Consider the following 13,659-nt stretch of genomic DNA (forward strand, 5'->3'; position numbering starts at 1 on the left):
AGTTTCATCAAAATCTAACTTTGTTTTGATAGTCTTTTTTGTATACTTGTTCTCCTCCCTAGCACACTGCGGCTAGAAAAGGCTAGGGGCCGAGTGCTCCGGCTAGGACAGAGTTTGGAAGTTGCCTTTTGGGAAATTGAACATTTGGGGAGTTGCCACTTGGGAAAATACCATTGGGAAATTGCAACTCGGGACCTTTGGGAAAGTACCTAACACCATTCAACAGTCCTAACACATTTGAGGTAAAGAATTGATACCCTGTTGAGGATCTATGAAAAACATTTTTGCCTCCTGTTAATCCTATCCTATCCCCTATTTTACAACTATATTGAAATCACAAATTACATATGTTATTAAAGTCACTCATCGCCAATGCAGTATGCAAGTAAGATGGTTAAATATATATTTCTTGAATATTGTTTGAATAAATATTGTTCTAATCACAACTTCAATCAGGATAAAATTAGGTGAGGGACCGAATTTAATAAATTACTAATTTTGAGCTAGGTCGCTGAACTATACCTACTGCCGATTCAACAACTTCTCTGTATTGCTGACCTGCAGTTGGGCATATGGACAACGTCTAGGGTTTCTAGCTAAAAGGAAAAATCATTTTCGCGTTTCGTTTCCTCGGGAAAAATGCGAAATTTTTCGCTTTTCACAAGAAATTTTGCTTCAATCTGTTTCGCAAAAAAAGTGCGAAATTTTCACGAACTAGAAAATGGGAAAATACAAAATTTTCCGAAAAAAATGTGAAAATTTTGCAAAATTTAATGCCAAATTTTTGCGAAAAATGGAAATTAAATAATAAACGAAAATTTCGCGAAAAATACCAAATAGTTGGAAACATTTATAAAAGTAAAGGAAGAGAAATTATTTATATGACATAATAAAAATCAAATATCGAGCTATCAGAGCAGAGAATTCAACAAGTTCTTTTGAGCAATAAATTGTTGCACCTATAAAACTCATGGTTTTCACAAAATTTTTGTATTTAGAGAAATTATTTCCACATTTTGGAGAAATTTTCGCATTTAACAAAATCATTTTCCAATTTTCGTATTTTGCGAAAATATTTTTACGAAAAACATTTTGGTGAAATTTTGCTTCATTTATTTTTGCGAAACGTTATGCTCTCTGAAAACCCTAACAACGTCTGAATCACTAATTCTAAATACGGAACAGAACCGTCTCTATATTATAGCTGAAATTTATTAAATCTGGCCTCTGCTTGATGAAATCAAAGAACTGTTCCCTAGAATATAAACTGGTCTGGGCTAACCCCAGCATGTTGATGTATCTTCTCCACAGTTGCCGGGCCATCTGAATTAGTATTCATGAGCAAACATTATCAGTACATTTTTCTATGGTACTAATTGAAAAGAGAAATCCTGGGATAGCTTTAAATTGGCTGCAGCTATACAGACAGGTATGTCATGTTGCCTTTAGTTTTTAACTAGTTGCTAATTTAAAGGAACTGTAAGCGTAATTTCAATTAACCCTGCATTCAAAGATGGTAATGCCCAATTTACAATAGTACCCTTAAAAAATTTGTCTGGCCAATAATCAATAATGAATTAGATTTTCATTTTTTCTCTTTTTAAAACAGTTTATTTTCATTTGCAGTTTCTCTGCTTAAGTGACTTGCACATTTCTTGCATTCAAGAAGCAATGGAGAAATGATCAGAAAGACAACAGTATCTTCCGAATTTTGTTATGAGATTAAGGTTTCAGGCAATGTTATCTATTTTAGATGTGTTTCTGACAAGGTTAGGTTAAATTAACATTGATGAACACTTTTTGTAAAAACAGTTTACCCAACTTCCACCATCCGCTAAGGCCAGCTTCCTTTCTGCTGTGGTTTAGTGCATCCTTGATTGCAAACAGAACACTCACTGACATCAAGAGAGCAGGCTCTCCAGTTGCTAAAATAATTTGTGTTTATCCAGATTGGAATGATTCATATGAAAATCAAAAAGTAAATAAAACCTTGAATTCTTGAGTGTGTGTTTCCTATCATGTTTTAAAGTTTGTTGCCAAAATCACCATAAAAATATTCTTTCCCCACTTCCGCATAATGTTTTAAGAAACCCACATCAGCTTATACCTTTGGAGGATAATATTCCAAGGGGGTTTCGAGAATTCTTCAGCAGTGTTACTCTAAAGTCTTGAGGGATATCCTTAGCTGCTGGGGGCTTGTACTCCTGAAAAGATAATACAGAAAATTTAGTTTATTGATACTAAATAACTATTAGTAAACCTACCCAAGTATTCTTGGTCAACAGTTCTCCAGTCACAGGATCAAACTTCAACTCTTCAGATGTCCACAAGCCCAATCCCATGGAAAATGCTCCCTCTACTTGTCCAATATCTACCTAATTTATGCCATAACAAAGCATTATTATATACATATTGTAAATTACAGAGATACATTTTTTATGTTTCACTAAGGTTTGACTCTGAAGAAAGCTATATTTTACCTGTGGGGAAGTAGAGAGACCTGCATCTTCAATGATATCTGCTCTGACAATGAACATCTCTCCAGTAAGAATATCCACCTCAACTTCTGTAACAGCACAACCCCAGATACTGTACCCCTTAACCTTGGCATCATTGTCAGGAGAAAACCTTAATTAAAAATATTAAGTTCTTAAGACCCAACTTGTGAATATTTTGGTTACAAAGAATAATTAAGAATGATTACATGACTCTGCCGCAGAGGTCAATGTTACTCCTGTTAGCTTCAGCAACTATTTCTTGCCATGATGCATTGAGACCCAGTTTCTCCTTCACTGGGGCTAAATTGTTGTTGAGGATAGCACAAGCATTAATAGCAGCCTACAATCAAAAGTCAAAATGATCAGTTTCAATAATAAATAAAACAATCTTGTACTTACAGCGCAATTCATCTCAGATCCAACACTGCCTCCTGTTGTGGAACCATTGGGATTGGTAACATTCATCGTAGGTTTGATTTTGATGATGCTCATGTCAACACCAAGCTCTTTTGCAACCACTTGGTGAACCTTGATAATTACAATTAATACATTATCAAAATATTTGTCTCATCTGACTGTCTAATTGCTTTGTAATCGTTGAAGTTCCTAACTTCCTATGATTTTGTTCAGATTTGTGTAGGACATGGCTTAGTTTTCAGTTTATGTTGTAATGTCAGTATTAGAAAATGTGAAAACATTTTCTGAAATTCAATTTTAGATTTAAGTTTATCTTGCCTTTGTATTAAGTCCTTGACCCATTTCTATTCCACCATGAGTAACAGAAATTGTTCCATCATCAGCAAACACGGACACAAGACAGTGATACTTGATTCCCCATCCCTTCATTTCATGCCCATACCTCATAGGAACAACTGATATCCCCCTCTTCTTCCACTTGTTTGCCTAAATTAAGAGTGAAAAAAACTTTTTTTGGGGGGGAAAAGATCAGAAACAGTCAAAGTCTGTTACCTCATTGAAGGAAGATGCTGCTTGAATTCTTTGATCATAGTCAGAGCTGACCTTAATCTGATCAACTATGTCTTTGATTGGACAGGGAACATCTAGTGTGTTTGGTGGTGGTATTACAGGAGAACCTTGAACCATAACATTGTTCATCCTCAACTCTAGTGGACTAACATTGAGCTCTGCAGCAGCATGCTCCATCATGTGTTCAAGCATAGCATGACCATTGCACATGGCTGGAGCTCGCATTGCTGTGTGGGATTGAGTATGGGTTTTCACTCCAAATGCTGAGAACTTCAAAGCAGGAATGTGGTAGCAACTTTGACCAAAGAAAATTGCAAATGGGCTGTCACAAGCATTAAAATTCCAACCACCATCAGAGTAGATGTCACTTTCAACTGCAACTATCTTCCTACTGCTGTCAAATCCAATCTAAAAATTAAAGGCAATAAATACCCTACAAAAAAAGAAAGAATGATATTTACTTAAATAAATTACAAAGATAGACCTTATAGTCAAAAACATATGGATTTCTTTTTCCAAGCATCTTCATATTATCCTCCAGGTTCAGCCAAAGCCTGACAGGTCTTCTGAGCTTGTTAGCTGCAACTGCTGCAGCAGTAGCACAAGAGTTTTGTAGAAAGATTTTGCCTCCATATGCTCCTCCAAGTCTTTTTACTGATATATTAATGCTGAAATATAAAAGCTTGTATTTTTATTCAAAGAATATTTTCAGACCATTTTGACCAACCTGTTTACTGTTGTCTTCATTACTTTTGCAACAGCTATCGCAGTTTGATTGATATCCTGAGAGGGTATTTCAACATCAAATCCATCCTCGGTAGGAGTCACAATACAAACATGGGTTTCCATATGAAAGTGATATTGAGATCCCATTCGAAATCTTCCTGATATAACAGAGTCTGCAGCAGCCATTGCAGTTGAAACATCTCCATATGAGACTGGGGGTCCCAATGCTAATACATTCTCTGAGTTTTCCATTGCTTTTTCTGTATCAGTTACAACTTCTCCAAGGTTGCCGTAGGTAATTTCTACTTTCTTAGCAGCCTCCACAGCAATTTCTCTTGTCTCGGCAACTATGAGGCCAACTGCTTGCCCTGCATACTCACTTTTTCCTGCACAAAATACTGGTTCTGGAGTTGGACCTGTTTTCCAGTCATTGATACCAGGGATATCATTGGCATCCAGATAGGCAATTACTCCTGGCATTGCCTACAGACAACAAATATTGTATGCATCTGAACTTCGTTAGATTTATGTAAAGTAATAAAACAAACTTACTAAAGCAGCATCAGCATTTACAGCACTTATGGTGCAGTTTGCATGACCAGACAAAACAAAAGCAGCATGTACTTCTCCATTGGAGGCAGTAATATCATTGACATAAACAGCTTCTCCAGAGCACTGAACCTTAGCCTCTGTTTTTTCTACTGGCTGGGATATTGGCCATTGGCTCTCATCTGTTTCCCAAGACTGAGAACTGGAAGACAGTCCTCGGTCTAGGTCTGCAGCTGCAGATTGTACTGCAGCTGATGCAGTGTTTCCCAAGACATAGAGGTAAAACTAAAAAAAAATTAAAATGTAATTCTGTTTTCAATATTTTGGTTTATTCTTACTTTGTAGAATAATCCCATGGCTAACTGTTTCCTGTAAAGAGCACTTGCTAGCACAGGTTCATCATCAGGAGCAAGTTCTGCAGCAAGGATTGACAGAGCCTCCATGAACATGTCATGATCATTCATGTTTCTTCCAATAAGAAACTCTTCTGTAGCGTTGGCATGAACAAAGCCTGGATTGATCCCTCCGAAAACTATCCTTGGCTTGGAAATGATTTTAAAGTTGTCAGAAGTATCAACAAGAGCCAAAAATCCAGCATTCACATAGGCATGTGCATTAGAGCTTCTTGGCATTATCTTGTATGACCTATACTTCCATTCTTGACCTGCTCTCTTATTGGTAGGCTCTGCTTGCAACCAAAGCTTGTTCAAATTATTTTTTTTGTTTGATTTTGCCCCAAGTGGGATTCTAATTCTCACCAAAACCTTATTAGTCATTTCAAACATTGGTAATTCTCCAACAGCAATTGATGTTAGTTGGCCATCTGAATTCACAATTTCTAGCATAGCTCCTGATGTTTCTAAAGAAAGGAAGACATCTGACGGAAAATCATTATGAGCATTCTTCATCATAAGGTTTCCTGCCAGAGATCCTTGGTTCCTTATACCATAACTAGCAATCTTCTTCAGATGGCTTGCCACTCCTTGCCAAACTTCATTATTGGTGGTAGCAAGAAGATTGATGGCATCAGTGATCTTTACGTTAGCCCCAAGAACTACCTCAGCATCCAAGCTTGTTTCATGAAGCTCTGCAATCTTGTTAACATCTATGAAGACAGTGTAGGGTCCATCATTTTTGAAAACACCAGTTCCAGTATTTCCAGAAACAATTCTAGAATATAAACCTTTGTAACATAGTTCAAAGAAAGACAAAATGTTCAATATGGTATGTACCTGTATTTTGCATTCTGGGGCAAACCCTTGATAATTTCAAGCAGTTCCGATACTTTAGTTGGGGTGTACCACTCAAAAGATTCATTCAGTTTTGATTTGCCATGACAGGATGGAGTAATTGTCCCACAAGATCCCATTCCTGGACAAGCTTTCCCAGTATTCTTGCAGATTTTCAATTCTTCAATATCTGTTACATTGTCTGCAAAGGACTTAAAGGCATCAAGTATTGGCCTGTACCCGGTACACCTGCAATTATGATAAATGATCAAATAATGCAAACTCAATGGACCACTAAAGGACAAAATATTTACTAAACACTCATTCTAAAAATGAATATAAAGAAAGTAAATTAAAATCTTTGGTTAAATTTGTAATGATACTTTCTAAATTACAATAAAATGTTTCAATTTACCTACAGATATTTCCGTCTAGAATGTTATCTATCTCCAGTTTGGTTGGGTTTGGATGTTCTGAAATCCAGGCATGCATTTGCATCACCATTCCAGGGGAGCAATACCCACATTGACTTCCACCTTCAGCTGCCAACTTGGACTGAACGTTTATGAAAAAAGTAGATAAGTTTCTATTTAGGAAGTTTAATTCTCTTGTTGCTCAAATGTAAGGAATTCTGACCTCTCAATGGTCCAATCTTTGAACTTTGCCCAATGACATAAGGATAAAAGAAAGGACTCGAGTTAAACTCTCTGTCAGGTAAAACTAACTTAGGAGTGAGCTTAATTCTTTCTTGCTACAGTTCTGATGTTAAAACAGGTATCAAAACAATTTTTTTTTGTCTTTTTCGTTTACATAATTAGGGTCCATAAAATTAAAGTTTTACTTGTATAGGATGATATCCATTAGACTTATCTCCGAGTCCTTCTACAGTTGTAATTGCCCAACCATCACAGGACAACACTGGAGTCAAACACTAAAAAAACGATACTAATAAAAAACTTCCTCTTTCTCTGTACAGATAGGGTGTTATTATTATTACTAAATTTCAAAATCAAATTTTTTTTATTCGGCAGCAACATTTAGATGGCTGCCAAATAAGCAACAAAAAATCACTTATATCCAACCAAAAATCGCTTAATTGTCAGTTATTAAACTTTTGCTGCGAAATAAGCGTTTTTTTTAAAATTTTGAGACATTAAAAAGATGATATGTAGACACATTAACAAAAAAATACATTTTAAAAATAGATTTTTTTTGTTACTATATCATGTCAAAAACTGCTCATTGTTCAAATGTTCATATTTTAACAGATTCAACATTGTTCATTTTAAACTCTCTTTTATATTTCGCAGCACTTCCTCTCGAAAAGGCTGTGATTTGATCATGTAATTTGAAGAATGGAGGCACACTTGCAATTACGTTCTTTTAAAATTGTTTTTCTTTAAATTAATTTTGATAATTTCACTCACTGAGTTCAGAGATCTTGGTGTATCTTGGTCATGCTTTTTAACTGTAACTATGCAGGCACCACACCCTCCCTCATTACAAGATACCTATCAACAATATATATATTCTCTATCATTTCATTTTTGATATGCCGAAACAACATATCATTTCATATTTGATATGCCTAAACAACGTTTCATTCATATTTGGTATGCCAAAAAAACACAAAGATATATCCTGTATCATTTCATATATGATAGCCCAAACACCATATCAAATATCATATATCTATTATTGAAATGCCTGAACAACATATCAAATATCCTGTATCTTTTCATAATTGATATGACTAAACAGCATATCAAATATTATGTATCTTTTCATATTTGATATGCCTAAACAGCATATCAAATATATCATGTATCTTTTCATATTTGATATGCCTAAACAGCATGTTTTCCGATATAGCCAGGACATACAGAGATCTAGAAAGTTTGGCATACATGCTGATACAACCAAGGCATGCTTAGATCAAGTTTGTTTCGAGTTTAAGTTGTACACGAACATACTAAAATTTGATTAGTTTGGCGTGGTCTACCTTTGTTCCCGTGAGTAGCGCAACCTCTCTTATATATTTAGCCAGGGTTACTGAAGGACCTTGTTCTCCAGCTTAAATAGTTTCAGTCTTTTTATTCTTTATTTTATGGAACAGAACTATGAAATAGGAAGACGAATTTGAGAATAAAATTGTCCGAATAACATGAGTCAAAGCAGTTATTATGCAATGTTCAGAACAGACCCATTTTACTAAATGAGATATTTAATAAGTAAACTAGTTGTGACAACATCCATTACACTTAAAGATTACTTCAATGCCGCCCTTTTATTCCATAGTTCTTTGGTTCTTACTGTTATCTTAAGAAATAAAAAAATTAAAAAGTATTAAGAAACAAGAAAGGCAAGAATAACAATAATAATGATAACAATATTACAAATACTGCTAATACTAATAATAATAACAATAATGATGATAATGAATATAAAATTAGTTACAATAATTATAGAATGTATAATTAAGTATAATCTAAGATTTGTTGTATAATATGCAAAATTGATTTCAATTTATTGTTTTATACAGTTCTAAATATTGATAAAATATAGATATCTAGACATTCTATACCTGAAACAGTGCATTTTACTCCATTCAGAAGAAAAGATATTTCCGAAATGAGTCCAGTCTTTGGAGTACTAGAAGTACTTGTAGTACTAGGAGTACTTGTAGTACTAGGAGTACTTATCGACATATTTACTTTCTCGACCTTCGACACCAGTGAATAAATATCATTTATATAGTATATCACAGTTCAGTGCAGTGCAGTGCAGTGCAGTGCAGTGCAGTGCAGTGCAGTGCAGTGCAGTGCAGTACAGTACAGTACAGTACAGTACAGTACAGTATGGTACAGTACAGTACAGTACAGTACAGTACAGTACAGTACATGCAGTGCAGTGCAGTGCAGTGCAGTACAGTACAGTACAGTACAGTACAGTACAGTACAGTACAGTACAGTACAGTACAGTACAGTACAGTACAGTAAATTAATTTCAGTGGAGCATGTTTATGAAGAGCAAAGAAAAGTTTAGTATAGTACAGTACATACAGTTTTTGGTTGTGCTGACTGATATATTTGTATTTTAAAATCTTTGGACATTAGTGATTAGAGTGACAAGATCAAGTAAGGCGGGGCACGTTCCAAATTTTTATAGCCGTTTGCCGTTTTGTTAACGGTTAGTTCCAACTGTTAAAAGATAAAATTTCAGTTGGCCGTTAATTTCAAAGGTAAGAACGGGACGTTCTTTCCATTAACGGCATTTTCCGTTTTTTTTTAATTACCGTTAGCTAATATTAGATCTCAATTTTATTAACAGCGTTCATGGAAAATTTTCAACAATCTGAAATGTACAAAAAAAAAATTTATTTCATGCAATTTAATTTGGAAAATAACGAAATTTGCCTTTTTTAGCTTTTTAGTTAACTTTTTTAACCGTTAATTTTTGTTTCGTTAACAATTTAAAAATTCGTTACGGACTCTTCCGTTAATTTTTGAAATTTTTGAAATTTTTAACGGAACTTTGCCCAACAAGTGTTGAATTTATCATAAATTTCCGTCCTTTTACGGTTATTTTTGAGGAGGGCTCGGACTAGATTTCTACTTAATGTTTATTTATTTAATCCCTGAGGAGCTGAATTGGATTGGACATCAGGCCTTGCGGCTGTTCTCCTTAAATGCATCTTCACGTTCCTGAGAGTTAAAATAATTCTACAGTTCCTTGATCAATTGTTTATTTTCTAGAATGATCTAAAGTTCCTTTGTTCCAATAAATCTTAAGGCTTAAGTTTCTCAATTTGTTTTAAGAATTAGTTATTTGGACTCCAACTATGATATGCCGCAAAATACATCCTTTGTGTAATAAAATGATAGTTTTATATCCGAAGTTTAATCAATTTTTAAAATGTGTCTCTAAATCTTAAATGGATTGAATACGTTGTTTCATGTAACACTCCATTTAAAAATGTCCATGCCGGATTCATAAGGGTATCCTTTAAACCTTTCTTTGAATATAAATATAGATCGATAATACAAATCTTCTAGCCACTTGTCTACTGAAACGACAAATTGAAAAATATCAAACTTTGTAGATAAATTTCCTCATTGTTACCCAGACAAAAGTTAAAACGATTTCATTGTGAATCAGACATGTGTAATTCATGAAATTGTGGGTCACTAAAAATATAATGAACGAGTCCCTTTAAATAATAAATCTGACCTACCTCCCGTCACTGCAGGTGGAGAACTATCTTAAATTCGCCTTATCTTGAAGTTATATTTACGTATGTATTAATAGGGTTCAGCAAAACTTGGTAAATAACAAGAACTGGAAACTCTTGTGTTGAGCACTCATAATCCCGATCGTTTGAGCTCAATACCCACTGCCACTGTAATCTCCGGTTCATTTCAAGTACCATGACCGACTTAAATCAGCTAGAGCAAGCTATACAGTACATGTACAGAGTACAGACTATATAAGGACAAATGGGATAGTACGCCTAAGGAATGATCCACTTCTAGTGAAATTTGTTTGCTACGGGCACTTTTACTTTAAGGATCTTTAAAAACTAAACCTTTCCATATTTTTAATTTAGTTAATTTAGCTTTCTTTAAGTACGATTACAAATTATCATGTGATCATGTGGGATATCGAATTAAGATTTAATTAATCTTCAGATCAACAAAAGATGGAGATCAAGCCAGGCGAACAACTAGACATATAGCAGGGGGGGGGGGGGGCAAGAAAAATGTAAATGAAACTCAACAAGTAAAAAACTTATATATATTACAGAGCGTCCCATATCATATTAGATTGCCTCCAATCTTTAACACCAAAATAAACCCTTAATACTCGAAAAACTTATCATTTTCCACAGAAAAAGTCTTATATAAGACTCATGTTATTTTTCAAAATGATTCATTCTAATGAAATTTTCTAATTAGTCCCGAAAATCGTAATTTAGACCCGTTCTCGGTCTAATATGATGTGGGACACCCTGTAGATACAGATGTTTAAAGTGGGAGGGGGTATAGAGGCGCCATGAGCCCCGTAAAAATGACATCCGAGCCGCCAGATTTGCAGAATGACCTCCAGGCGCCGTGAAACCGACTCTGTGCCTTTCGCTACATCTCCGAGCCTCCGCCATTCTGTCTCCACGCCCCGCATTTTGGTCTCCAATAAAAAATATTTGGCTTTTACATTCACCAAAAACCTTTTTTCGAAAAATTTCAACATGATTAAATAGTTTACTGGGTACAAAATAAAAATTCTGTTTGGTTTGGCAACCTTTTTGCAGAATCTTTCCTACTTTCTGAAAGGTCTCACATCGGTATGTTTAAGAATATCTACTTTTGGTTTATTACTATTTTAAAGAGAACTAATGAAAATTCTGATAAAATAAACATAGTTTTTACATTTACAATTTTTTATTATAGATATAGCTTAGAAAAAAGAGAATTTTGCAACTAACTAAGCTTTAAATAACGAAAAAGCCTGTGTTTTTAAAATAAAATGTATCAACATTGTTTTTTGATTGCTGGAGTTGTAGAAAATAAAAATATCAAGGGCACATCTGTATATAAATTTGGCTTGTCTGTCTGTTTGGGTGTTTGTTTGTTTGTATCCAATAAACGTCAAAACGGCTGAACTGATCGGGCCCAAATTTTTTGTTGGACATCACGTGACCACCGGGAAGGTTTATGAATGATCAAAATTTCAAATATTTGTCTCCATCAAAATTCTATCTTATAAAATTTTTGAAAATTTTGAAAATCCCCGAATTAATTTTGTTTTGTTTTACGATGTACACAAAGAGCCCATGTTCACAATTAATTTAGAAGATAGGCGCGAAGCGCCCTCTAAGGCTAGCATTTTCATGTTCTCAACATAACGTGATAAAAGCATAATTATAAATCAAATGTTATAAATAAATCTTGTAAAAGCAGTGTTCCCTAAGATCTCAGTCCGTACTCTTTATAACTATATTAACTAACACAGGACAGGGTTATCTCTAGAAAAGAATAAACAAAGATATTAAAAATTTTTTGTTTTTTGTTTAATTTAAATACAAGGTTGTGCAGTGTACAACAATACAAACAGGGCTTAATTAATTTAGTTATAATGCTGCAGGGTGTCCTGCAATAAACATATCGGAATTAAAAGAAAACTTCTATATTGTCTTTGTTCCAGGCGATATTATTTCGTAAAAATAATTTAATACAGTGAAACCCTAAATAACGAATACATCGAAAGAATTCATAAAATGTCGCATTCTTCACTTTTTGATAATGGAATGTTGCAGATATTTAGTTTTTTAATTAAATGATAATATGGAACTCTTTAAAACTGTTCCCGCAAATTCATGGCTATTTATTTATTTTCGCAAATACTGAAATTTACGTAATATAGTATAAAACTCATTAAAAAATTGTCAAGACGACATTTGATAAATTCTTCCGATGTATTCGTTATTAAGGGTTTTATTGTATCACAGTAAAAACCGAAAACTACCAGTCTTGGGATTTCAAAAATGTGTGTTACCAATTTTTTACCTTTAAAATTGGCGCAAATTTGTCCAGATTCCAATTTATTAAAAATCAACAAACTGCTCAAATGTTTAATATCGGCCATCATTTTTAAAAATACAAAGAATTGGTAGACCACATTTTGAAAAGCTTGTTGGACTTAAAAGTTTAATGAGCTTTAAAAAATCTTTTTTGATGCACTTAATGTCATTCATCCAAAAAAAATGTTCATGTCGAATCTCAATTCCCATGTTAATTGCGACACCGTGAAGACCTCAGGATCGTCTTTGTACTTGATATATTTAATCATGTCTCATGAGGGAGGGGTGCATGGCCGCCATTTAAGCCCAGCGAAATAACCTACGGAGTTTCCTGAAACACAGACTGCCATTTATAAGTCCTGGAAAATTGTCTCCGCGCCTCTTCCTACCTCTTCAAGTCTCCGCCATTCTGTCTCCATGCTCCGCCATTCCGTCTCCATGCTCCGCTTTTTGGTCTCCAACAAAAGATATTTGGTTTTTACATCCACAAAAAAATGTTTTGTTTTCTATGTTGTTAACAAACCGATCGGTTCGTTTTTCAGAAAGGTAAAAGAGGGCGCATTTTGTTATATATTTTTTATATACATGGTTACCGACAAATGATGAGACTTCAGAGACGACTTTGCAGAATTTATTGGATTTTTATGTTTCCTTATATGCATGATTGCTATTAACTATTAACTTCTTTTCTTTCAACCAAACAAGTTTCCATTTTAATGTTCATCCAACGAACAATGAAAAATGTATCAAATTAAATTACTATTTAGTATCTTAACCACAATAAACTTTAAAATTTGAAAACCGTTGAAACAAGTAATTTTTAAAAGCTACAGAGATATTTCCAAGTTTGTCTCTGCTGCATAAATTTGTAAGCCATAAACACAGTTAATTAATTAATTTTTAGATGGAAAAGCGATTCTGCGAATATTTAATTGCTTCTTGTTCGGAATTCCGCGCAATGAAATGGCACAAGCGAAAGAAATCTTTGCGTGCAATTCTGCGCAACGGAATTCTGGTTGGAAACCCTACTTGGCACACTAAAATAGTTTTAAAATGAAATTTAAAATGTAATAACTTGAGAACCCAGCGTTGC

The 13,659-nt window shown here is 34.3% G+C and overlaps 1 protein-coding gene across 1 annotated transcript; it reads right to left on the bottom strand.

The window, feature by feature from the left end:
- Window positions 1-1,009: 1,009 nt before the first annotated feature.
- On the bottom strand, window positions 1,010-9,730 carry LOC111706059 (xanthine dehydrogenase). The gene is made up of 20 exons (XM_023478814.1): window positions 9,627-9,730; window positions 8,574-8,712; window positions 7,992-8,062; window positions 7,417-7,500; window positions 6,831-6,920; window positions 6,405-6,544; window positions 5,993-6,238; window positions 5,099-5,930; window positions 4,764-5,045; window positions 4,213-4,694; window positions 3,970-4,153; window positions 3,468-3,893; window positions 3,234-3,401; window positions 2,898-3,026; window positions 2,705-2,838; window positions 2,481-2,628; window positions 2,265-2,375; window positions 2,108-2,204; window positions 1,818-1,925; window positions 1,010-1,323 (listed from the first exon to the last, which is right to left on the bottom strand). The coding sequence occupies exons 1-20, from the start codon at window positions 9,681-9,683 to the stop codon at window positions 1,256-1,258; spliced, it is 3,996 nt and encodes a 1,331-aa protein (XP_023334582.1). The 5' UTR covers window positions 9,684-9,730; the 3' UTR covers window positions 1,010-1,255.
- Window positions 9,731-13,659: the final 3,929 nt, after the last annotated feature.

The sequence above is a fragment of the Eurytemora carolleeae genome, unplaced genomic scaffold (assembly GCF_000591075.1).
Source record: "Eurytemora carolleeae unplaced genomic scaffold, Eaff_2.0 scaffold584, whole genome shotgun sequence".
Taxonomy (NCBI): domain Eukaryota; kingdom Metazoa; phylum Arthropoda; class Copepoda; order Calanoida; family Temoridae; genus Eurytemora; species Eurytemora carolleeae.